The sequence below is a fragment of the Artemia franciscana genome, chromosome 17 (genome assembly GCF_032884065.1).
Source record: "Artemia franciscana chromosome 17, ASM3288406v1, whole genome shotgun sequence".
Taxonomy (NCBI): domain Eukaryota; kingdom Metazoa; phylum Arthropoda; class Branchiopoda; order Anostraca; family Artemiidae; genus Artemia; species Artemia franciscana.
The window spans coordinates 29,188,919-29,214,354 of record NC_088879.1 but is presented as its reverse complement, the minus strand read 5'-3'; the positions used below and the strand labels follow the sequence as shown (position 1 = coordinate 29,214,354).

Below are 25,436 nucleotides of genomic sequence, written 5' to 3'. Positions count from 1 at the left end.
AGAAGAAAAACCTTTTTCTGTAGAAACGATAGATTGTCCAACGCCTATAAAATAATCACTAAGTATTTTACCAATAGCTTGCGGTCCTATGACTTCTTCACTATTTACGTCATATATTACGCCTCGGGATGTGACAATTACTTATTTCGTTCAATTTTATCCTTGATCAAACTCCAAGTTTTCTGGGGAGAATCAGAATCTTGAAATGAATCTTCATAATAAGCTCTTTCAATTCCTCTAAGAGTCCTTACCAACAGGTTTTTATTATTTTTAAAACGCACTATATTTATTTCTGTTGGATACTTCACTTTAATTGTATATAAACGGCTTTTTTCATTAATCAACCTCAAAAGGTGCTCATTTACCCAAGGTTTTCTAGGAGCATTTCTCTTTCCCATTGAAATTCTATACGGGCAAAATTGATAAAGCTTTTCAGTCAATATATCATGAAACTTATCTAAGGATTGATTTGGATTCTTTTCATTAATTACTGGGCTCCACTCAACGTCACCAAGCCCTTCTGTCAAATTTAGCAAATTTTTATGCGAAAAATCTCGTTGCTTTGTTTGACTTTTTTATTATACGGGAAATAAAGTGGAAAATCAGTCATAATTATGCAGTGATCAGATGAATCATCAGGAATGACATATTTATGAACGGCCCTGTAAAGTGAAAAAGTATTGTCAATTAATGTTAACAATCTATCAGTTATCCTAGATGGCGCACAGGGTTTAATCCATGAGTTAACGGACATTCTAAAAACTGCACTGAGTTTTTATCCATTCTATTCTGGTTAGCAGATACAAGTCTCATTAAGTCAATATTAAAATCCCTCATAACCGGATAAAGAGTGCTAAGACTAGCTAAAAGTTTCAAAACGATTTATAAATTCTTCCTGACTAGCTGACGGAGTCCGATAAACAACTCGATTAGCAGTTTCTGATTATTTGTAAAAAAAACCCTCAAAAACACAAGATTCACAGAGCATTTCAATATTCATTGGCAAAAAATCTAGCCTTGCGAGCTAGTATACAATTTTTAACCAAAACACCAAGACCACATTGCTTTTGTCTTCTTCGACCGATATGAAAAAGCTGATAATCTTTAACATGAATACTTTCAATTGAACACTCGTCTAAAAAAGTTTCACATACGCCTAAAATATCCGTTAAAAAAGTTTCAATCGTATCTTGTACAGTCCTCCAGCCCCGACAATTCCAAAACGATACCCGCGTTGTATTAAATTTATTCTTTGCCAAATCATTCTAATAAATATTGATTTTTGGAAAATCTAATGTATTGCAATTACCTTCATTATAATTAGCTACAATATTTTTAGAAAACCAAAAGAAACAAAAGAGAATCTCGCTCAAATTCATTTAACCTTGATGATGGAAGTCCACCATTTCCTGTATCCATTATCAAATATTACCACCACGTCAAGTACAACCATACCAAGTCCCACCATCCCAGCAAACAAACAAATTAAAAAAAGGTACCATAAATGGGAACGACTTTGAAAAGAAAAGTAAAATGCCATCCTTCCTCGTTGATTTTTTTCAGTACTGCTAATCGGAAAGACCTTTGTGTCTAAATAATCAAACAAAAATAAGCAAAAAAGAAAAATAATTAAGAATTTAGAAGAGAGAATATAAACAATAAATAAATACAAACAAACAGGCTAAGTAAAACAAGATTAGACATTACATATTTGTATGAATTGTGCCCCATCTATCATACGTAATAATTTTATGTCATAGAATCATCCACTTGTTAACTTCGATGAGCTTCTCCTCGGTTTCTCGAAAAGTTGTCGATCTCTGGTATATAATCACTAAACTAAACGTCGAACCGTTATGTCTTTTCACAAACAAATATGCCTGAATGCCCTTGGATATCCGTACATCACGTCCGTTAACCCCGGCTTTCAGGGAAAATACCGGGAATTTTCCCGGCTTTCGAGCCAGTATCCCTGCCGGGGATGTTATGTGAATAGTTTTAAATATGTATAGTTAAAGAATAATAAAGAACTTGAAGAACTTGAACTTGAACTTTTCTTAATGTGTCACATTTCTCCTATAACAGCTTACGGAATTTACGGATTTCGGCTGGAACATCGTCACTAATAAACAAGTCTTAATTGTTTCCATGGAATGTCTTACCCTCAAGCTTACTAGCATTTTTTATTATAGCTAGCTTATCATCTTTTTTATTCAGTGTACCTTCAAAAATTTACGATTTTTATCGTAGTGTGTGATCGCTAAATTTACATCTGATATTTCTAATTCACGGCGAACTATCTCTGTGAATAAAACTCTAGCGTTACCAGTGTCCTCGCACACATCATTCCATATGATAACATTATTTTCTGATTTAACGGCTTCCATTCTCACAGTCTGGCATATACAATTTTCAATTTTTCTTTTTAACTTCATTATTTCATCAGTACATGTTTTTTTGTTTGCAATTTGAGGCAAGACTTACCATTTTCGATCTTTTTTAATTTTCAGTTCACTATTGTTCACCTTATTTTTTAGTAGAAAATGGTCTTTCTCCAGATTATCGACCTTTGCCGTAAGAGTTCCTAATTGATTGTTGACATTATCTAGCCTACTACCATTTTTCATTACCATTACTACTCATACTTTCTTGTGTAGGGTTTTTTCTTTTACGTTCCGTTATGTACTAATTGACTAAATATATGTCCAACTATCCTTGATATAACATTTTCACATTAATTTACATCCAGAGGTCTTAAATACGTCTTACTCTGACGAGAGAATTGAATGAGCGCTGTTTATTGTCCTTTCTACTCGTTATATTGTGTCCTTTGGATTTTTTTTTTCATGGAGTCTGATTGTTATTGTTCTTATCTGTTTTTAGTTTCCAAATTTTAAATCCAGTCTAAAGTAAGAAATGGAAAACTATTATATAATTTAAATAAAATAGTATCAAACATAAACAAGATATTTTGGTTCCATTGCAACTGAACCGCTTTATAACGGAAACCCACGCAGCTGAACCACTGAAATACCATGCAACTGAACAACCGTGCAACTAAATCACCGTGCAGCGGAACCACCGTGCAACTGAACCCTCGTGCGGATGCAACTCATTTAACTGAACCCTCGTGCGATTCAACCCCATATGACTCCTGTACAACTGAACCCCCTCGCAGCTGAACCACCGTGCTACTGAACTACAATGCAACTGAACCACTGTGCAGATGAACCCTCGTATAACTGAATTCTCGTGCAACTTAACCACCGTACTTACATTGGGTAAAATACAAGTTAGAATCTTTACATGTTGAACCTTGTTGGAATTGTTTGCTTTTTAAATTCTCGATGTAAATGATTGACCAAATGACCAAATTTCAATATTTTGTTTGAGTTCTGTTATTTTTAATTTAGTTGGGAAGTCCTAAGGAAAGTGGAAAAGAGGAATTAATGTATAAATCTTCCCCCCCCCCCACTCCGTGCAAAAATGTTCTTTTTATGGAAAATCCTCCAGGATCCCTCCCCAGATAACTCTCACGCAAATGTTATATGTTTCCCAATAACAAACGCTACCTGTAAGTTGGCCAAATTACAAAACTTAATAGGTACTTAAACTTCTGTAATAAGGTTCTCTGATTGTTTTGTGGCTAGGGAGAAAAAGAGATACCTCAAGCGGTGCATTTTAACGCCAAAAAATCCCAGCTCTCATTGAGCCTTCGGATAAATACAGAATTGGCTCCAAGGAGAGACGAGAGGAGGATGGGAGGATTATAATCCTCAGGCAGTTCTAGCCTTTTTTGATAAATCGAAAATTAATGGATACCAACCAACCACAAGGGGTATTTTTTGGGTGGAGATTTTTCACGAGGAGGTATTTTCCATGGGGTATTTTCCACGAGGTGGTATTTCCCGGAGGCATTTTCACAGGAGATGTTTCTCCAGGGGGGGGGGGGGGCTGGTTACCCTCCAATCATTTCTGACTTTTAAAAAGTCACTAAAACTTTCAATTTCCAATTGAATAAATAAAACGTGATTAGATAGATTTATAGATTGATTTTTCATATAACAGTAAAATAATTACACAACAATCTGCAAATGTCCACAGAGGCTCCATGGCCTATAGGAGGGAGACTATGAAAAGATCACAAACATTTAAACTCTTAACATTTAAGCATATAAACATAGCATTAACATTTAAACATAGAAACATTAACATTTAAACATGAAAATTTGAACTCTTAACATGTAAAGCATTTGCTTCATAAAATAGAGAACAAAAAAACAAAAAAAAAAACAAAGAGAGTTCATTAAATAAGCTTTATTAAACTGCAATGAATCACAACATATATAAATATAATAGTAATAGTAATAAAAATGGATTGCGCTATATACGTCAAGGAAAAAAACAATATGGAAACTTAAATGTTTTTACGAGTCTTTTGAAGGTGCCAAACGAGTGGCATTCTCGAGCCAAATCGGGAAGTGTTTTTCATGTCAAATGACACACAACAAAAGGATTAAAATCAGATCTCATTGTTGATGTAGAGGAATTTGGATATTTAGAGAACTACGAAGCTCAAATCATTATGGTGTTTAAAAGATAAATTTTCATCTAAGAGGATACTTAGGAAAGAGACATGGCCATCCTTCGGTCTACTAACAAAGCCTTTAGATATATGTATTTCAGATAATTGAGGACAAGCCTGAGATATACGAGAAAAAACTAACTTAGAAACATTTAAGGCAAGAGAGTTAGCATCAAACCAAATTGAAACTCTCTCGAAGAGGTCCACTAACTTTGTGCGAACCTCATCCTTTGTTCTCCCAGAAGTAATAAGGGTGTAATCATCGACAAAAGTAACAAGAGAATCCGAGGTATGGAAATTATGGTTATGGGTACGGGAGAACGTTGGACGACATCAATAAAGAGGATTTTTATTTCTAACTGCAAAAATTAGATCCTTTATATAAATTAAAAACAGTACCGGCCCTTAAATTGATCCTTGTGGGACCCCCTGATAAACACTTGATGGTGAGCGAAAAAGCAGACCAACAGGAGTTATTTTACCAGACATGAAAGACTTGAACAAAAAAAAAAGCAACACCCCTTACGCCAAAATGAGAAAGTGTAAATAGAAGAAAACTGTGGATTAAAGAATCAAAGACTTTACGAATATCCATAAAAAAAAAGCAGCAGGAATCAAAAGGGAGTCTAGGGTAGAGTGAAGGTAATTCAGTTAAACTGCCGAAGCCTGCTCAGCTGAATGATTTGCTCGAAAACCAAATTGAAAATCGTGAGAAAAATCTTTAGAAGTAAGAAAACTATTAAGAAAAGAAAGCATCACCTTCTCAAATATTTTCCTAAACACAGACAACAAAGAAATTGGCCGACAGTTGGCTGGATCATTTCGTGTCCCCCCCCCCCTTATATAATATGATGACTCGATCATGCTCGAGACTACTCGGGAAAATACCCTGCTGAAAGGAGAGGTTAATAAGTCTCGTTAAGGGAGAAATAATGGAAGGAAGCATAAATCTAATTATTTTAGTAGGAATATCATCAGGGCCAGACGACGAAAAATTTTTCTATCGCGTAACAATTTTAGTAATTTCTAACTCCTTCGCTGGTTCCAAAAACATTGATTCAATACAAGGTGGTCCAAGATAAGACCTGAAGTTGGATCTTGAAGGAGAAGAACTAACAGCCAAGCGGTTCTTTTACCAATGTTCCCAAAATATGAAGTAAATGCATTTTGAACATTCAGATCACCCTCAATAATTTTGCCAATAAGATACAAAAAAAGGACTGATGGAGACTGAAAAGAAGGTCTAAACACAGAATTTATAACCTGCCAAGTTTTTTGAATATCTTTACAGTTATCTGAAAAACTATCGAAATAATACTGCGACTTGGTCTTTCGACACTCAGAATTGTAAATATTCCTGTAAATTTTAAAGCACTGAAAGCCAATAGCTTTTATTGATGGGCTAGAAGATATAAGGCCCTCTAGAGATTATTTTTTCTATTACAACTCCTATCGAGACCAGGGGTCACCCAAGGATTTAGAGGAAAAGCCTTCTTAGACTTACGATTTGAAGGTGAAACAGAACGAATATCAAAAACAGTTTCTTTAATAGACTCATAAAAAGTATCAAATAAATTACAAGATCAGAATCACTCTCAAAATTACACCAAGAAATTTTTGCCAGTCTTCACCTAAGAAGCGTCAATTCTACTTCACTAAACCTAAAAGGCCTCTTACCAGATTCATTATTCCTCTCAATAGCCAATTAAAAAAACAGTATCTAGATTAAACAGGGAAATGATCCGAAATGTCACTCACTAAAACATAGTTTTGGATCAAGTTAGCCGTACAGAAAATATTGTCAATCAGAGATTATGTACTTTCTGTTATGCGAGAAATAATTCATACTTTTAGAATACTGGAAAACTGAGTTCAGTGGTTCAGTTTCACGAGGGTTCAGTTACACGAGGTTTCAGTTAAACGGTGGTTCAGTTGAATGGAGGTTCAGTTAGCGGTGGTTCAGTTTCACGGTGGTTTCCTTGTATGGTGGTTCAGTTGTACGGTGGTTCAATTGTACGGTGATTTAGTTTTACGGTGGTTCAATTGCACAGGAGTTCAGTTACACGGCGGTTCATTTTATTTAGGTTAATTGGCATGGGGAATTAGTTGCACTAAGCTTTAGTTTAATGGGGTTTAGTTACCCGGTGATTTAGTTACATGAGGGTTCCGTTGCACGGTGGTCCAGTTATACAGGGGTCCAGTTGCTTGCGGTTCAGTTACACGATGGTTCATTTACACGCACACCATATATTTTGAATTTTCAAAAAAATTGTTAAATTTGTAGTTATAAAAAACGACTATTATTTTAAAAAGTAGAAGAATTCTTTTTTCAAACCTCAGATATAGACTTTAAAAGACAATTCTTAAAAATCCGAACTTCCAAAAGAGATCGGGGGGAGGTCAATTTTGGAGGTAAAAAATATTCAGAATTTAAGATGAAAGGGATCAGTCTCAAAGGGAAGCTTTGGACGTCTATCGAACGCTATCTATGCTTCCTAAATTACCTCTTATCCTCAAATGACTTATTTGCCGTGAATATTTGAAATTGGTCATTGTCGAAATTCACCGGCGAATGTCGAAATGCCTTTTTTTTCTCATTGGAATTAGTTGGCATTGCCAGTCAACTTTTTTATTTTTATGCAAGGTTTGGTGGTGACAGGTTTGTTCAGGTTGTATTAGGTTTAACCTAATTCAACCTAACCAAACTTTAAGTTTTACCATTAAAGCTTGCATAAGACTGAAAAAGCTGATTCGCAAAGGTAATTGACTCCAAGCAGAGACAAAGGAATTTCGGACATTCACCGGTGAATGTCGACATTAACAACCGGTTAATGTAACGGTAACAACCGTTCAGATAAAGACAAGCTGCTGTGCCTTTCAAGAAAGTGCTTTAGTAAATTCTCACCGACTTTCTATTTTACTGTTTAGGCCCAATTTGGCACCCTGGCTGATTATTTTGAAGAGGTTCACCAAGAATCGGCTCGATTGTCACCAATAGGAATATCAGATGCTAGTCAATTCTTTCCATCATTTGCGGGGGACTTCTTTACATACGCTGACGAACGTGACCATTACTGGAGTGGCTATTATACCTCTAGACCTTTTTATAAGAATCTTGACCGTTATTTGGAGCATTATTTGAGGTTTGTATATCTAAATATTTTTGAATTCGTTAAGAAAGATTGTTGCAGAGAAATGGGTATAAGGACTAAACAAAGGTGAGAAAAATCAGAAATGAAATCGTCGTTTTGTCCTTATCAAATAAGAGATCTTCAGTAGATATTTGAACCTAATCGAGTGGAAACACAAACAGGAAAAAGGGAGAAAAATTGGAATTGGTTTCGTTACTTACACTGTGCACATTAATAAGTGGAGCCGAAAAACTATTTTTCTTACTATATGAGCACAGAGCCAACCGTTATTAGGCTCTAAAGGTTGTTAGAAAAGCATAACTTAACCATCCTTCTGATGTTGCCGTGTTTTTCTAAAAAACCTTATAAATGACCTACTAGAGCTTGGGTATGTGTATTATGTATGCACATACCCCTAAGAGTAGAGTTTGGGTATTCATATAGTGAATAAAATTTATTTTTTGTTTGCTCCATTTATTTATGTATGACAGTCATTGAAAGACCGTTTATTGAAATTGAATAGAATATTTATTGTATGATTCAAATAAATAAAATACGCTTAAAATATTTTAACTTCTTTAACTTTAATAAATAAAAAAATATTAAGACTTTAAGGAATATATATCAGTATATGTATACTAAACTGACAATCCATAGCCTGTTTTCTCAGTAAAGTATGTCATCCCCTTAGTATAGTCATCTTCAAAGACATAATTTCTGGACCTTTCAGTTATGTTGGAAAAAATGGCTATCTCAAAATTTTAATTGGATGTGTTTGGGGAAATGGTGAGCGTCGGGGGTTAATGCCCTCCAATCACTTTCGACTATTAAAAAGGGCACTAGCTCTTTCAATTTCCAATTGAATGAGCTCTTTTTGAAGTTTTTAAGACAGCAAATGGCCATCTCAAAATTCTATCAGATGCGTTTCGGTGAAATAAGAGGTGTGAGGGCAGGGGATCCACCCTTCGATCACTCTGAATCTTAAAAAGGGCACTAGAACTTCTAGTGACCAATCCAATGAGCCCCTTCCGAAGTTTACGCGATCACTCTTTCTTTATAGACCTTTTATGCCCCCAGGATATAACTTACAACACTTGCCATGGGGGCTGTGGGGAGATGTCATCCTCAAAGAGATAATTTCCGGACCTTTCAACTACGTTGAACAAAATGGCTATCTCAAAATTTTGATTGGATGTGTTTGAGGAAGTGGTGGGCGTGGAAAGGGGGTTAGTTGGCCTCCAATCACTTTCGACTATTAAAAAGGGCACTAGCCCTTTCAATTTCCAGTCGAAAAAGCTTTTTCCGAAGTTTCCACGACAACAAATGGTCATCTCAAATTTCTATGAGATGCATTTCGGGGAAATATGAGGTGTATGGGGGAAGTATCCACCCTCTGATCACTCTGAATATTCAAAAGGGCACTGGAACTTCTGATTATCAATTCAGTGAGCCCCCTTTGAAATTCGTACCATCACCCTTTCTATATGTTCCTTATATGCCCCCAGGGCATATCTTACAACGCTTGCCGTGAGGGATGTGGGGGGGAGGGCTGTCATCCTCAACGACATAATTTCCGGACCTTTGAACTACGTTAATCAAAATGGCTGTCTCACAATTTTGATTGGATGTGTTTGGGGAAATGGCGGGCGTGGAAGGGGTGTTATTTTCCCTTCAATAACTTTGGACTCTTAAAAGGGGCACTGTGTCTTTCCATTTCCAATCGAATTAGTCCTTTTCGAAGTTTCTGCGACAACTTGTCCGATATGAAGTGCCCTGGTCTAAAGCCAAAAAAAATAATCAGAAAAGGAATAAATAATGCATTGTGCCTGCATCGCTCTTTACTTAGGCAGCGCTATTGCGCTGCCTGTGATAGGAGTTTCTGCTATGGTAAGTTGGCTGTTTCTGATATTGTATGGCACAAACCAATAATTGGGTACGAATAAGACCAAAATATTATCAAGGAAATAAAATCTGAAACCACACTGGCTAAGCATGACAAAATGAAAATTTATCATTGCCCAAGTCTAAAAAAAAACTACATGTCACTGCCATTTCCGTACTTAGGACGGTTGAGCTGAGGTCTCAACTGAAATATTAACACAATATTCTTCTCCTTTTCAGTGGCTGGAATTATTCTCATTTCTCTTCTTTATATTTTTTTTGCATTTTTAATGCTATCGAGCGAATTTCTTAGATGCCCTGTCGGCTAAAAACTATGAAAATCTATTTAATGTGTCTCCATGTATCAGAGGCCATAATACCGCACGGTAGCTTATTAGTTCCAAAACGATTACACAGTTCATACCAAATAAACCGTTATTGTTTTATAGACAATTATCCAAAAGCTTCGCTCAACTGAACTATTAATTTAAGGCTCCATTATGGCCGCCGTTTAGAATCCAGGCATCATCATACGCATGGTAGTGTGTAGCTGATGACCAACCATTATGGGGAGGGGCCAGTTGATCTTTTTGTGAGTGAGAGGGATCCTGAAGCTTTAAAAGGTACATTTCTAGGCCAAAATTTTCAAAATTTTCCGATAAATTTGGAGGAGGGGGGCTAACTTCCAACCTCCCTTCATTTTGAGAGATAAATTTGGACTAATCCTGCAATGTAAGTCCTGCGAGGTCACAGCTCCTGTTTCATTGCTCAAATATTTATGCAAATATTTCATTTGACCCAATCTGTCAAAATCCCTCGCGGAAATTTTAACCCTAAAATTTGTTTTGATGTTACAGAAATGCTTGGAGGACAATTTTTATATGATTATTAGCATGAGTGGAGCATCGATACACGTTTATTACCGTGTTATCTAATTGGATTTATTCGTGTTTATGTGTAGTCTAATGTAAACGAACTTTAAAGCAGATTTTGGCAACAGAGGGGATGGTAGTCATGCCACATTTAAGAGATACTTGGATATGATAACAAAAAAGAACAGAAATTAAATTAAAAACGGTCGTTTTCTAATGAAATTGGGAAAAAGGGTGACATTATTTTTTTCCAAACAGAGATTATGCAACGCATACAAGGGGTGCTGTCACACCACTGGAATATATTCCAGAAAATATAGCAAATCGTTAATTGAAAGTGTTTTATTCAACTATTGTACTTCGAAAAATTTGACTGTAATCTTATTATTTAAAGTAAATACTTTTCAAAACATTCCGATATAACAATAAAACTTTTTATCGTGTTACTCTCCTGTTATGATGTTTGTCCTTGAAGTTTTGGGGGAAACCAAATAAACTTTAGCAAAAAGAGTGGGTTTTTGAGGGGATGGCAAATCCCTATCATGACAGCAAAATTCCTATCCAGTTAAATTTTAAAATTTTAGGGTACTCTGAAATTGGAACTTATGTAAAGCGTTTTCTCAATGTCAATAAATAATTTGCAGTTGATTAAAGTCGTGCTGGGCATTTTGATGCTTGAAGATAGAATTAATCGAAACCAATATTGGGAAAACCTTCTCTTCTATCATCTTTCATTTAAGCGAAACTACAAGAGCTAATCTAATTTAACTGGAAGTCTAAAAATAAGGCAAGTGATGGGAATTTCGTATTTCACATTTTCCAGAGTAAAAATTAGTCTTACTTTTTGCTGACATTTTTATTTTTGCTAAGAAAAAGAAGGCAATAAATACCCTAGGGGCTTGCAACTCTTCGTCACATAGTATACATCTCGGAGTAGCACTTTTTCTGTCACGCTCTGTATAGGTAACCCCTTGCAGAAATCTTACCTATCAACCAGAGGATCTGACACTAAGTTTTTGCTTATTACTGCGAGCTATTGTCTTTATTCCTGCCTTACAGAAAGATAGCACCTTCTCCGAAATAATTTACACGTGCCTCAATATAAAGAAGGATAATTGTGGATTTGTTCTGTGATCTGTGAAGAGCTAAAGCAAAAAAGACCGTATAACAGAAGTATCTAAGCAAGTCATAAGTAACAAAATTACCTAGTAATAGGAAACTGATTACATGCTCTTTTTACACTAAACATTATTTTGCTAAAGAGATATTGTTGTAGAGAATAATTTAAATAATTTAAATCATCAACTAGTTCAGAAGCACCAAAAATGACAAGATGGCTTTTACAGTAGTCCAGCAATGCAATATCATGCACTACTAATCCCAGCTACTATACTTGTGCACATTCCTTATGGCCAAGACATTCCCATAGGCATAGGGAAGGTCGCTGGTGTGGTGTAGTAAGGGCTTTCGGTAAAGGGACGGCCTTGCGTATAGGGTAGATCTTTTGGTTTTGAAGGTTTTTAAGGCCTCCCTCAAACACTGAGGCCTGAAAATTTATATGAAATTTATATGAAGTGGAGTTGCTGTAAATTATTTTTTTTAGTATTCTGCTCTATTTTTTCATCTTATTATCAGTGGCGCAACCAAAATATTATATCCCATGTTTTTTTTTTCAGGATTAATTGCAAATTTAATTACAAATTGACTCTATCATTTAAAAGTATTATACACCAGTTTTTCGAATGTAAATGTTGACATTTATTTAATAACTAACCAATAAATTTGAATGACAGCAAAATATAAATTCACTGTTTTATTGCAAAACAAAATCCTTTAGTGTCTCTATATTAAATTGTGTATAGTTATCGCTCCTTCTTTTTAATAGAATAAGTCCTTATAGATTTGGTATTTTCAGATCCGCAGATATCCTTTTTTCGATGATGTGGTCGCATATGGAATCAATAGGCTTTAGCAAGCCTAGTTGGACCACTGAATTAACGGAAAGATTAACAAGTGCGCGCCGAAATCTTTCGTTATTTCAACATCATGATGGCATCACTGGTACTGCCAGAGATCATGTTGTCAATGATTATGGGAATAAGTATGATATTTCTAATATTTTATTCTGTTTTACCCTTGTTTTGATACAATTTCTTGGCAAAAAATGTACTGGTTCTGGGGCCATGCTCAGGGTTCTGATTCAAAAGGGGAGCGTGTCAACCACTTAGGTCTTTTCTTGCCATTCAATGATCATCAAGCTTTTTTTTTTTGCTTAGTTCATTTTGTTGGGAGGGCTAAAGTCCAATCAAATTAATTATGCATACACCCTTTGCTGGCTGATTAGGTGGCTGGAAGCAGAACCGTAATTTGCAATTAGAAGAACCATTCTTATTTTGTATTTGATCTGTTAAAAATGAGGCACGCTGTGGTCTGACAATCAGTGATGTGCAGAAGTGAGGGCTGTTAATTATAATGGCCATCTCCCTCTGTAGACTTACTGGTTTTACGACTTTTTATTAATCTGTACCGCTTATAAGTGTTTTCGGAGCCGAAACCTGGCCTGCCACTCAGTCTGTGCTTAGCACTGTAAATATAGCCCAAACAAAACATCTTCGCCGCATTGAAGGACTACGCTGGCACGATTTTATTAGCAACGAGAATCTCCTAACTGCTCAAACGGCCTTCTCAGTCCAATTCGCACAGCGAATACTACGTTAGTACGGACATCTCCTTCGCATGCCCCTCGACACTCCCGCAAGAATAATTTTTGACTTTGACCCCATGCTGCATGGCGGGAAACGCCCAAGAGGTCGTCCCCCAACCAGATGGAAGGACACGGTAGGTGCCTTCTTAACCATGGCCTATATTCAGGAGGATGTCCACATCCTTGCAAGAGACTGGTCTAAATGGAGACGCCATGTAGCATCACTCTCGACACCGGAAGCATTTCGGCAGGAGCGTTAAGTCAAGTCAAGTAAGTCAAGCTTAAAAGTGTTTTGTCCGCTTTAATTATATCCTAAAAGGCAAGAATCAGAGTGTTCAGCTTTTTCATTACTTCTGGCTATTCTTATTACGGATGGTAAGCGGTTTAGTACTGTCCATTTATGTGTTACGATCATCCTCGATTTTACGCTTTTTCTCAATTTAGATTTGGGAATAGCCTTTTCAGTGTTGAAAATATCATCCAAGTTTGATTGAAAAATACGAGACGAGTTTTCAGTGATTTAAAATAAATCGATTTAGTTTAATTTAAGAATTTATAGCATTAGGTTCCTTCGATCCTACTGAATATTTTTGTAAATTTGTTTTCAATCTTTCGAAGATTCATAGTTTTTTTTTACTTGTAATAACCAAATAAATATCTCTTGCCCATCTTGTGAAAAATGCGGCCATGTCTAAACACTTCTCTGCACATGTATTAGTGTCTTTATTAACATCTGTGTGTTCCTATTGATACTAGCGATATTTTGGTGGGAACCCTAACGTTGCCTCCTAAAGTTGTGAATGAAGCTTGACTATCACAAGAGTTGGAAGGTTGCCTTCGATATACGACGTTTGTGCTAAAGTGGCAAATTGCTACCATCTTTGTTAAATTCTATTGCCATAGTCCTTTTAAGTTACTGGTTGATATGAATGGGAAAGCTGTTTGAAATTTGGCAATAAGTGGTTCGTGAAATAAATCAGCGCTTTTTCTGAAAAATAATGACTAAGTAACGAGCAACAAGTAAGGAAAACCAGTTAGAAGAACAGAAACACTGAACACAAATAGAGGACTTACAAAACATTGCACCATCTAAATCTTAGGTGAACATTTATTGGCTTCGTGCTGGTTTTTAATGATCTGAACAAAAAAATATTTATGCAAATAGTGTTAAATCCTATTTTTCATGTTTTATTCTTTATTTTTACAAGGAATAAAGATTTTGTATAAAAAACGATTTTACTAAGTTGTTGCGTGCGATTTTGTTTTGAGCGTGAGCAATAGTTCGCAATATATGTGACAAACTTCACAAAAAAGTTTGATATGCCCCAGCTGTGCTTTGGTGCCAAGTTTCGTATCTGGCGAGAACCAAGCCCAGCCATCTTTAATTTTAAGGCCATAACGAAATGCTTGTTTGCATAGATGGCGTGGATCGCTCGTGTCGTTAAATGTGTGTTTTTTTATATTGGAAGACCAGTATCCCGGAAAGCAAAATCTATATTTAGTGAACGAAAGTTTATTCTAGGTGTGAAAGTCTGCTACACTTTTAAATTGTAGTTTCATGCTCAGAAGGAGGGGGGGGGATTTAGGACCTCCCGCACCATTCAAAAATTACTTGAAATTAAGACTTTTTACGAATTTTTTAATGAAATAAATGTAATATCTTGTAACCTATGATCTAATAGATGATGCATTTGACGCTGCAACCAATTATTGAAAATGCCAAAATGAAAAATAATTGGCTCAGTCAACAAATTAGTATTCGGCAGCAGATTAGACAAATACTCATAATTACTGACGTCAATCTGCCGCCAGATACTAATTAGAAATATTGAGAAATGTGACGCCAGATATCTTAGTATTTTATTGAAAATGGAAAAAAAAGCTTTTATTGAGTAATAAATGCGTTTAGCTGGTTTTTAAAATGCAATAAAAAATGGAATATAATTTGTCTATTTTTTACGGCTTGAGGTTAATACGATTTTAAAAGAATTAAAAAAGCTTCGAATTAAAAAATTTTTGCTCGTAATTTTAACTTTTATGTTAAAATTTGGTAATTTTAAATATTGAGACCAAAACCTTGTGACTTGAGTTGAATTTGAAATTTTTTTTAATTTTGTTGGATTTGATTTTATCCAGTGAATTCAAAATGGCCCTGAAAAGAAAAGATTAGTACCAACATCTTATCAAATTATCAACATCTTATCAAAACATTCTTTATCGAATTTTGTAAAAACAATTACTGTATTTCTGTTCAATGAGATATATATATGTTTTGCATTTTAGTTAAATTTGTCTATTATTTTCTATTATTCAATGGAAATTTAACTTTATAAAATTAGGTAGTATTTAACACTAGAGTTGAATTTGAAAAGGAATATGTTTATTTTTATTAAAATAAGTTTCAATTTCTAAGTTGTGATTTCGGGAACTTCAGTCCCTGAGAAAATTTAATTTGAAGAACATTAAATTGGAAAGATTTTAAATTGAAGTTGTAAAATGTTCGTAAAATGAAAATGAAAATCTTAAATTAAATTTTAAATTGAAATTTTTTAAATGCATTTAAAAAAACTGTTCAACTTGAGCTGAACCTTTCTCATGCGTCCAATGTATAAAGAATTACACATTTTTTTGTCAACTAAGCTATTATAAATTAAGATTCGCAAGAAATCACATTTACCCTTTTGGGTGTCCTCCACTATTCCAGGGCATATGGACCTTTTTTTTCTTTTCTTTTTTTGAGTTGATTGTCCAGGCTTTATACGTTAGTCATTAAAATGAAATAAAATTCTGTTAATAATAAGAAACACGTACAGTTCATCTTTAATATGTTTAACTCCTACCTTTTTTTATGTCTCAAATAAATATTTTGTTTTTGCTATTAATTAGCATCTGAATTCCGCTTTTATCAATTATGATACCCTCACAAGAAAAATAATCTGAATTTGTTTTTATCAATTGTGATTGACTCAAAGATCGCGCCATTAAGAGACTTTATTGCAAGAATGAAGACGAGCGGTTTGGTTTCTTTTTGTTCTTGCCGACTGAGGCAAGGAAATATTGTATAGTCTTACCTTTCCATATCCCTAACCCCTGGAAAGAGCCCAACATGAAGCCTTATCACAATGGGAATTTTTTGGTTCAATATGCTACGATTCACGATTTTTTTCTTTCAGGCTGTTTCAGTCAATATTGAACGTTAAATCAGTAATCAGTCAAACTAGCGACTTTCTTCTTTCTAATGATCAGGTACAGTGTTTTATTTAATTGGTTGATTTAGATCTAGTAAACACTTGCTTTTGGATAAGGGATGGTTTTACTTTTCTTTTTTATTTACCTCTATGTTATTGAATGTTCATCGAAACAGCCACTGGTCTTCTTGGATCTTGTGCTATCCAGTAGTGGTTGTTGCGGCCTCGGGGGAAAGTAGGTTTAAATATTTACTTGTTTTTTCACTGTCAGTATTATCTGGTAAAGGCCGAGCCTTGAATCTATTTCATATCTCCAACTTAAATGCTTGGTACTCTCGTTCGCAATTTCTGCGGTTCGAAGCCTGGGGTTCAGGGAGTCCCTTTGATGTTTGTGTTTTTTTTTTCATGTTTAAGATAAACTTTTGCTGCCATCAGATTGTAGTTTGAGTATAAGTGAGCTATTTTATACTCTTTTATATCAAGTAGGCTTGTCCTCCACTTTTTGCTCCACAGAAAGTGGTCAATCTAATTTCGAATGCGAACTTTGGGAAATGTACAAGGATGTTTGTGCACATTCTGATGGGGAAATATGGTGCCACCTATTACAAGGTCGTCGAGGAGTGCGAAGTTGATCAGTATGTCTCCGTCTTGATTTTGCTGACCAGACCATGCTCGCCAAGAACATAGGAAGTAATGATTATTCTCCCATTTTTGCGATAAAGTCTCCTTGAAAGCATGCTCTGTCATGTTGCAGTATATCATTGGCTACTGAGTTAAGTGGTCTGTAAAATTCATCCTTTGGTTTTTTAGTAGCTTAATTGGTACATGCATAGCATGCTACTGCTGACACTTTCATATGAGCGCTTATGAAATTGGCTTTTAGGGGATTTCGGTATCTACTGCAGAAGAGCTTGAGAAGCGTTTTTGACATCATTAGAACATCTCCGGATTCACGTTTTTGCTGGGATCCACTATAGATAATAGTCACATCTCCGTGACCAACTTAGCTATATAACCTCTGACAGATCCTAAAGGTCGGTGTGGTAGTCTTGTAGTGTTTCCAAATCTTACTAAGTCTTTGAAGCTTGAGACATTAAGTGAAACGTATTTAATGCGTTATTTCTCAGTCATAAATCTTCTCCTTAGGTGTGCAATAGTTGTCATGAATTTCCAATCCGAGGTTGAATTTCGGTGCTTTGGTTGCATTATTTTTCCCAAGGGTTGGTCCTCGAGTTCCTGGTAAGGCGTTGCAAGCCCATAGCCCAACCCTCCTCATTGAACCGACTTGGGGCAGCCATGCTCCCCCAAACTGCGAGGTAAAATTCCTTCCGTGGTAAAGTAGAAGTGTTTGAACTGGTTTAGCGTTTGTTATTGAAAGTTTATCCTGCATAGCAAACTCAAGTAGCGCTACTCCGTTTGGGCATATGTCGCCATCCGCATACGTTCAAAACGAGACTTCAGATTTCCCTAACTTCCGACAGATGCTTGTTTTACGGTCGTTACCTCTGATTAGAACACCATTGGGGGGCATTACTTGTGTAAAGATTAGTGATAAGCATAGAAACTAGTTTTTATTTTCCACTGGTGCTGAAACCCACTGGTTCCGATGTTGAAGCTTGGACCATTATCACAGTAATGTTTGTAAGCTTGCCTCCAAACCTCGAACAGGCAGTATGCTTAGATACGGGTGACAAGCAGCTGCTTTGGTGACGAGACAAATCTAATGCCTACATAGCTTGAACTATCCTTAGGACCGTAGTATACTGTGAGGACTTGTTTCAGGGGCACACATGATACCTTGATTGTATTTGTTGAGTTATTCAGCTACATAACCTAGCGTCAATGGACACTCATCGAAAACAGGTTCCAGCATCCGATATTCAGGACTTGTCTTCGGGATACTATTGAATTGATAATATTCGGCGTCATCATGATTTTTTAGTGTTTCTTAGGAGAAAAGTTGACCGTGAGAACACCATTTCTGTGGCACCCTCTACGTATTTTAACCGGTAAGGCCCACATCTTCTATCCTCTCACCACTGTAAGGCCGTGGGCGTGTAGATTGATTTCTCAATGACGAATAGGAGCGAAGACGGGGTCTTGACTGCTGTTGTGGCCTGCAACCTCCCTGAGTCAGGAGGAACAACATCTGTCATATATACTCAGCCTACCGTCAGAGAGCTACGTCAGTGGACACATATTATCTGAAGAGTTGTAATTCATGTTCCTTCGTGGTAACGATAATATTTCTTCTAAAATGCTTATTATGTCTTCTTGTAAAGCGTGAAATTTCTCTTTTTTTTTCTTTTTTTTTTAATTTCTAAAAGGTGATTAGTTTTGTTTTGTTGACCAATTTTTTTTCCGAAGAAAATATATGTCTTTTTGTAACCTATTTAGAGTAACAAACGATAAGTAAACAGCGAACTTTGTCTCTAGATTAAGTAAAAAAAAGGTACCAGTTTTTTTTCCATTGAATGTACAAATTCAAATTAAAACTTAGAGCGGACAGAATTCCTCCGGTATATAAAGGGGGCTGCCTCACCCTCAGCCCCCAAGAAAACAAATAAATATGCGTCCGTGGCCGCCATTCTTGAAAACTAAATTTTGCATTGTCGTAGATAAGGGTTTGGAGCCTCTGCGACGAGCTTTTTGATTTGCTGAATTGGATGGTGTAATTTAATGACGGTCTATCTCCTTTTTAAGTGTTTTCCTTCTTTTTTTAAATTACACAAATTTTCTCAGCCTCATAACTGTCGGTGGGCAATTGAACCTTAGATGTTTGGAATTAAAAATCTTTATATGTTTATTTGTTACTCTCAGAATTCCTTTTTCAGGGTTTTATTGATGTTAGAACGAATCACTCTTTACTTGCAGTCTGTTACCACGATCTGTTTCATAAATAAATAACATTTTATTTTAGAATCTCCTTTCACAATACATGAAAAGAAATGTCAGTAGTAAGGGCATGTTGACTTGGAAATTTGGCCAGAAAAAAAAGTTCTCAAACGGAAAACTGTATAAGAGAATCATTATTTAATTGTCATAGGTCATTGGCTAATGTCATTCCTTGACATCTAGATGTGTTGATCTTAAAGTTGCAAATTGCATCTTGGAATATTGTTATACCTGTCTTTTTTAGTTGACATGTTTGTTTAAAAATATTCTGGAAAACTTTTTCTTTTGAAAAGTAAGACAATAAAAGAATCCTGCTTTATACCCCCCCCCCCTCGCCTCAAAAATTTAATGCAGGAATATATGTAGTTCTTGTTCTACGAGAAATTCCGTACTATAGAAAAGTCGATTAGAATTTGTAAGGATGCCCCTGGCAAAATTGGTTTAATTCATTGACATTTTGGAAGAAATGAATATAATCACTTTCGTAACTGTTAGGTCATAAGTACTTTCATAACAATAACTCAACTTCACTCAAGGTCACTTATGACTTTTAAGGAAAATAAATCAAACAAATTGAATAAGAAAGAAACCGTGACAATATAGGCACTTTCTTTTAAAGCACTAAGCACTAACTGGATTCATTATTAAAGGGAACAGGTGCAAACGATTAATCTTCCTCAAGTTGAGCCACTCTTATGGAATATTGAGTAACTATATTTTGACATTGTTAGCCATCATTTTACTGATTGAGATGTAATATTGAGCGACTTTTGTCATATGTTGCTGCAGACCGACTCACTACTATAACAGTCATTTCTTGTAATAACTATATTTATTTATAATAGATATTGGTGGCAATAAACGGAACAAGAGCCAAACAATTTGGTTTGGTTATTAAGTGGTAGAAAGGCCTAACCTCGGATAGTAATTTGATATTTATTATTTTTCTGTTATTCTCTGGCAAATATGTGGTCTTTGAAGTTGCACTTGAAAATTCGGATTGTTTATTCCCTTTTTTGTAATTTCTCACGTTAAAGTATTCAAAAAAGGATTTGTTTTGCTAAAAAATAAAAGATAAAATGCTGCTTCTCCCATCAGGAAAATTTTTATGTACGCAATTCTAAATTGCAATTCTAAAAAAACATTACATGGATATTTGTCTTTGCGGTTCATAAGTAAGCAAAAATTAGGCTTGTTTGAGTGAAATTTTGAAAGAAAAATGATACATCATTTCATTATAGGCAAGCCACCAGCAACCTAAATTTTCACTTTTAACTTTAAAGGAAAATAATTCAAAGGAAAGGGATAGAGACAACCCGATTTTTATTTTGCTCCCGAAGGATGGTCGAAAAGAACGTTTTTTCGCAATTTATCATCCTTTTCCGTAGAAAGTGTCCTTGCCATCCTAACGTATTTGTCATATTAGCCTAGAAAGTGGACACGGGTACCTAACACAATCCTATGAAACTTCCTCTAAAAACTATATAATATATCTTCCTCAAATTTTCGAGGTTCCCATGTTTTTGAGCCAGACTTGACTGCTGTCACTGCCGTGGATTTAACAATCCAATTTTCGTTTGAAGATGTACCGTCCCATTCTTCCAATCTTCTTCCAACTGCAAAAATACCCTGCATCTTAACAATTCTGTTGTCAGAATTGTGTGTCCACCTAATGTTTTCACTACATCCACTATTTTCACTAATAATATTACCCAGGTAAGTGAGGCAATTTACTTGATCAATTTTCTCGGTATGTAACAATGCCTGTTGTTCCTCATTTATTGCTAATCTGAGCAACTTGGTGTTCATGCCATTAATATTCAAGCCTATTATTTTACCGTGAGCCCTCAAAATCTTGAAAAGTTCGTTCATTTTGTTGTCTTTTTTATATAAGAGATTCAAGTTTTGTTTGATTTAATGCACTTTTCTCCCCAGTGTTCTTAGAAGACATTTTTTGTCATTTAATCCATTTAATCTAAGCAACTTGGTCTTCTTGCCATTAATTGTCATACCTATTCTCGCACTCTTTGCACTCAAAACTTCCAAAGTCCATTCATTTTGTTGTCTTTCTTTTGTATCTAAGGGTCTCAAATCATCTGCATAATATCATTCTAGGAGATTTTTACCCCCCCCCCTTTCCTTATTTAATGCAACATTCTCCCCACAGTCCTTAGAAGAAATTTTTGCCATTTAATCCCTTTATTCTAAGCAACCTGGTCTTCTTGTCATTAATTTTCGAACCTATTCTCGCACCCAGAGCCCTCAAAGCCTTAAAAAATTGGTTCATTTTGTTGTCTTTTTTTTATCTAAGAGACTCACATCACCTACATAATATCAGCCTAGGATATTTTACCTCCCTATTTAATGCAATTTTCTCCCCGTAGTCCTTGAAATAAATTTTGCAATTTGTTCCATGTTAATCGAATAGAAAAAATTATGCTTGACAACTGATTCTGCAATCCGCCCCGGTTTCACAAGAACCTTAGTTTCTACCTTAACCGCAGTAATACCCCTTTGAATATTATTTGGATTCAGAAATTTCTGAAATACACGCTCTAAATATGGATTTTTTTTTCCTAAGACTATCATTCCTAACCTGGAATAATTCTTTTTATAAGATGCTGTTTTCTTTTTTTCTCGGTATTTGGATTTCTGTTTGAGAGTTTCAAGCTTATGTTGAAAGTAATAACTAGGAGCTGACAGATAATTACTCAGACTGTAATATGGATTTAACTACTAATTATTGTTAATTTCCTTTGCTTCTAATTTTGACGATTGATCTATGTTAGGTTATTTACTAGTTTCATTTCGCTATTGGATTGACATGTACGATAAGTTGTAAATGGTTTTTTTCGGAATTTTCTCAAGTATAGATCAGTGGCATCAATTCAAAACAAATATAGTGAGGGGATTTACTTGTGGGGGCACACTTGTTGTATGTATGCAGGGCCCTTTGTTGTGGAGTAGGCCATAGTGGCTTCTTGGAAATGTGGTCTTATAACGCAACAGCTATTTTTAATTGATGTACTGGAAGAAAAATCTTATTAGTGGACCTCGCGGACTATTTGAAATTTTTATTTAAGGTGCGGTGTATCCCTGGCTAAGAGTTTCTCGCTCTAAATTTTTAGTCAATTGAATTTTGTATGTGTATGTATCATAGCTTCTTTGTCGTATTGTCATAGTTATTGCAAGTGCCATAGTTATTTCGATTTTTTTTAACAGTTAAGGAAAAACTATAATTTTTTTATATAATGAAGAAAAACTCTCACTCGGACGCGTCTATCTTGGCCTTTTCTACAATTAGCCATGGCTTGATGTCCGCGACTATTTGATTTTAATTCAGAATCAACGGTCTATCTGCAAATCAACAAAATCTGCCCTTGGAACGATATGTGGGCAGATGAATGACAGACTTATCTATCAACAAGTGAAATGACATCATTTTAAAGGAGATGACTTTTTTTTTGTCCATTTATCCTCTGTCCCCTCGGCTTCTTTGCCATTAGGGAACAGTCCACGGATTTCATAATAGGAAGTATTCCTTAATACTTAGAGTGAAATGATAACGCACCAATTATGTTTAATTGGTACACTGAAAGAAAATTTTATTCGTGTAGCTTCTGAAACATTTTGACCTCCTGTTTTGGGGTCCGCGAATCCTGGGCTAAGAGCTCACTGCTCTACATCATTGACTCAGATGGATATTATTTGTTCAAGTGTAATAGTTTTATTTAGAATAGGTATCAGATATTATAAAATGGGTGGTTTTGCTGTTAACTTAGAGACATGCTATAAATTTGTATTATAGTTTATGTTACGGAAGAATGGAACAATTGGCAGCACCTAGCGAGTCTGGCCTCTATTCTTTTTCAATCTCCATGATAGAATTTCTAATCTGATTTTTTTTTTCTAAATCCTATTTTGTTTAGTGCTAATAGCAATAGGTTATTCTTGCCTTGAGCAAAGTTAAAATGGGCAATCAAAACATACTCTTTGTTTGTTTAATCCTGGGGTTTTTCTTAGAAAGAGATATGTCGTGTTCACTGGGATCAGCTTTTGTTTTTCTTGCTTCTATGGAAATTTTTCTTTTTTTGTAACCTAATACATAAATGCATATTCTCTCACACTCTTAATATTTAATTATTGTTTACTAAGACAAGTCGCTTGAATTACAGAATATATTGCATATTTTCAAGAGAGAGCACGGACTTCTAATTTTCTCCGTGATGAGATACATAGAGAAAATTCTCAAAGTATACTAATGTTATCTGTAAGGTCGCGGAAATTTCAATCCTGGGTTAGACATAAATTTTTTATTTTACTTCTTTGTTTAGTATTAAATTATGCTCTATTTGTATGTATTAAAAATGTTACAAAACAAACGGAAAAGCTATCGTTCTTGGAACATTCTGAAATTGACTTACGATCTTGCTTGTGGGACGAAGGGTTTAGCAAGTTCCTCTTTCTCCCTCTTCTTAGGCATGCAGCTTTAGTTGCTACAGATTTGTATGGAGTGAATTTGTACAATGCTCCCCTGCAGTTGCTTGCAGGCATGCAGCTTTAGTAGTGGTAGTTTTGTGTGCCATGACTTCTTAAAATATATACTGCAACATATCACTTCTCTTTAGGCATACAGTTGCAAGTATTTTTAGTAGCTATTGTTTTGTATGCAACGACTTATCTAAAATATATGAGGCGACATACCATAGCAGCCATGTTGTTTTAGCTGCTGAAGGCTCGCATGGAGTGAATTTTTAAAATTGACTCTGCAACTTTCCCTTCTCTGTGGACATGCAGCTTTAGCCGCGATAGTTGTGTAAGCAGATTCAAGTTTTTGCGCAATGAATTAGAAAATAATGTTTTTGCAGTATACTTTGGGGTAGATGGGTAGGGGAATATTATTCATGTTGATTGAAAGTTTGCACAGATCTAGGTCTTCTATAGAGCTAAAATCCACTTGACTCCCATTTTGTAGACTTCCTTGAATATAATACGTGTCTTCGTCAACATTCTTTTTTTTTATAACTGTTTCTTTGTTTAAATAACTGCATTGCAAGGTCATTTATAAAATGAAGCTCTTTTTGTTATTTAAAACAAAAATCGGACACTACGAATCAATAAAAACAGGTTTATGGTGCCAGGATGTTAGTATGGTTTTTTTGTTTTTTTTGCGCCCAAAAATGTTGGTATGCCATTTTTTTAAAACAATGTTGTGCCCTTTTTTTAGAAAAAGCATTTATACAGACATACAATTATTACTTACTCAGAGATTTAAGATAAGTACCGTATGTGGGAAATGGGGAAGTTGCATAATTTACAATCCACGCCCCGGTGTCTGTGGTGGTCATCTCATCCATCGAGGCATAGCTATTAGTCCTTTTCACTACTTTCAACAAAATGGATTCCTCAAAATTTTTATCTGTGCTGGGAGCATCTAAAAAGAGCAAGGGGGTTGTTGTCCTCTAATTACTTTTCAATATCCCTCTCTGCAGGCCCTAAAAGTTTCAACTTAATACCTTAAGCCGTTCCCATGATATTGCCGGTATGACTTTTGACAATCAACATGCACATAGCAGGTTCTGATATTGTTTAACATTCCCCTCAACAGCCCCTGACAGTTTCCTCAGAATATCCTAAACCTTTTTGGAGATCTAAGATCAAATATCCCCCCTTTCTCAGTAACAAAACCTGCATTTACACAACGGGCCACTTGCATAACTTACAGCTCTTGCCTTAGCGGCTGTGGGTGTCGTATCATCCTTGGGGGCATAGCTATCTAACCTTTAGACTTTTTTGAGCAAAATGACTATGTCAAAATTTTAAACGGATATCTTTGAAAAAGGTATCTGAAAAGGGCACAGCATGGGGCCGGTTGCCCTTATATCACTTTTTACTCTTAAAAAGGAAACTTGAACTTTCAATTTGTAATCGAATGAGCCCCTTCTTAAGTTTCTGCAACCACCTGAAAAAAAGCCTGACTCTGGAAAAAAAATAACACATTGAAGGCTTATGGCTATTTGCCATAGGCAAACGCTTGTTTGTTTTCTCTGATTTCCTCTCTTCACTGATGACTTGATAAACATGCGTTTGTCAGGTTTTGATTTAAATCTACTTGGCAACTTGAAATATGCTACCTTTATTGACTGTTTTTAGAAACTAGAACTAGCAAGCTATTAGCAT

General features: G+C 35.5%; 1 protein-coding gene across 2 annotated transcripts in view; it reads left to right on the top strand.

Annotated features, from left to right (window-relative positions):
* LOC136038119 (alpha-mannosidase 2-like) overlaps positions 1-25,436 on the top strand; it is a 165,071-nt gene that overhangs the window by 63,053 nt on the left and 76,582 nt on the right. For both annotated transcript variants that reach the window (XM_065721140.1, XM_065721141.1), the window contains 3 exons: positions 7,514-7,728; positions 12,385-12,570; positions 16,347-16,419. In XM_065721140.1, the coding sequence (XP_065577212.1) occupies positions 7,514-7,728; positions 12,385-12,570; positions 16,347-16,419 (474 nt within the window). The remainder of the gene's footprint in view (positions 1-7,513; positions 7,729-12,384; positions 12,571-16,346; positions 16,420-25,436) is intronic.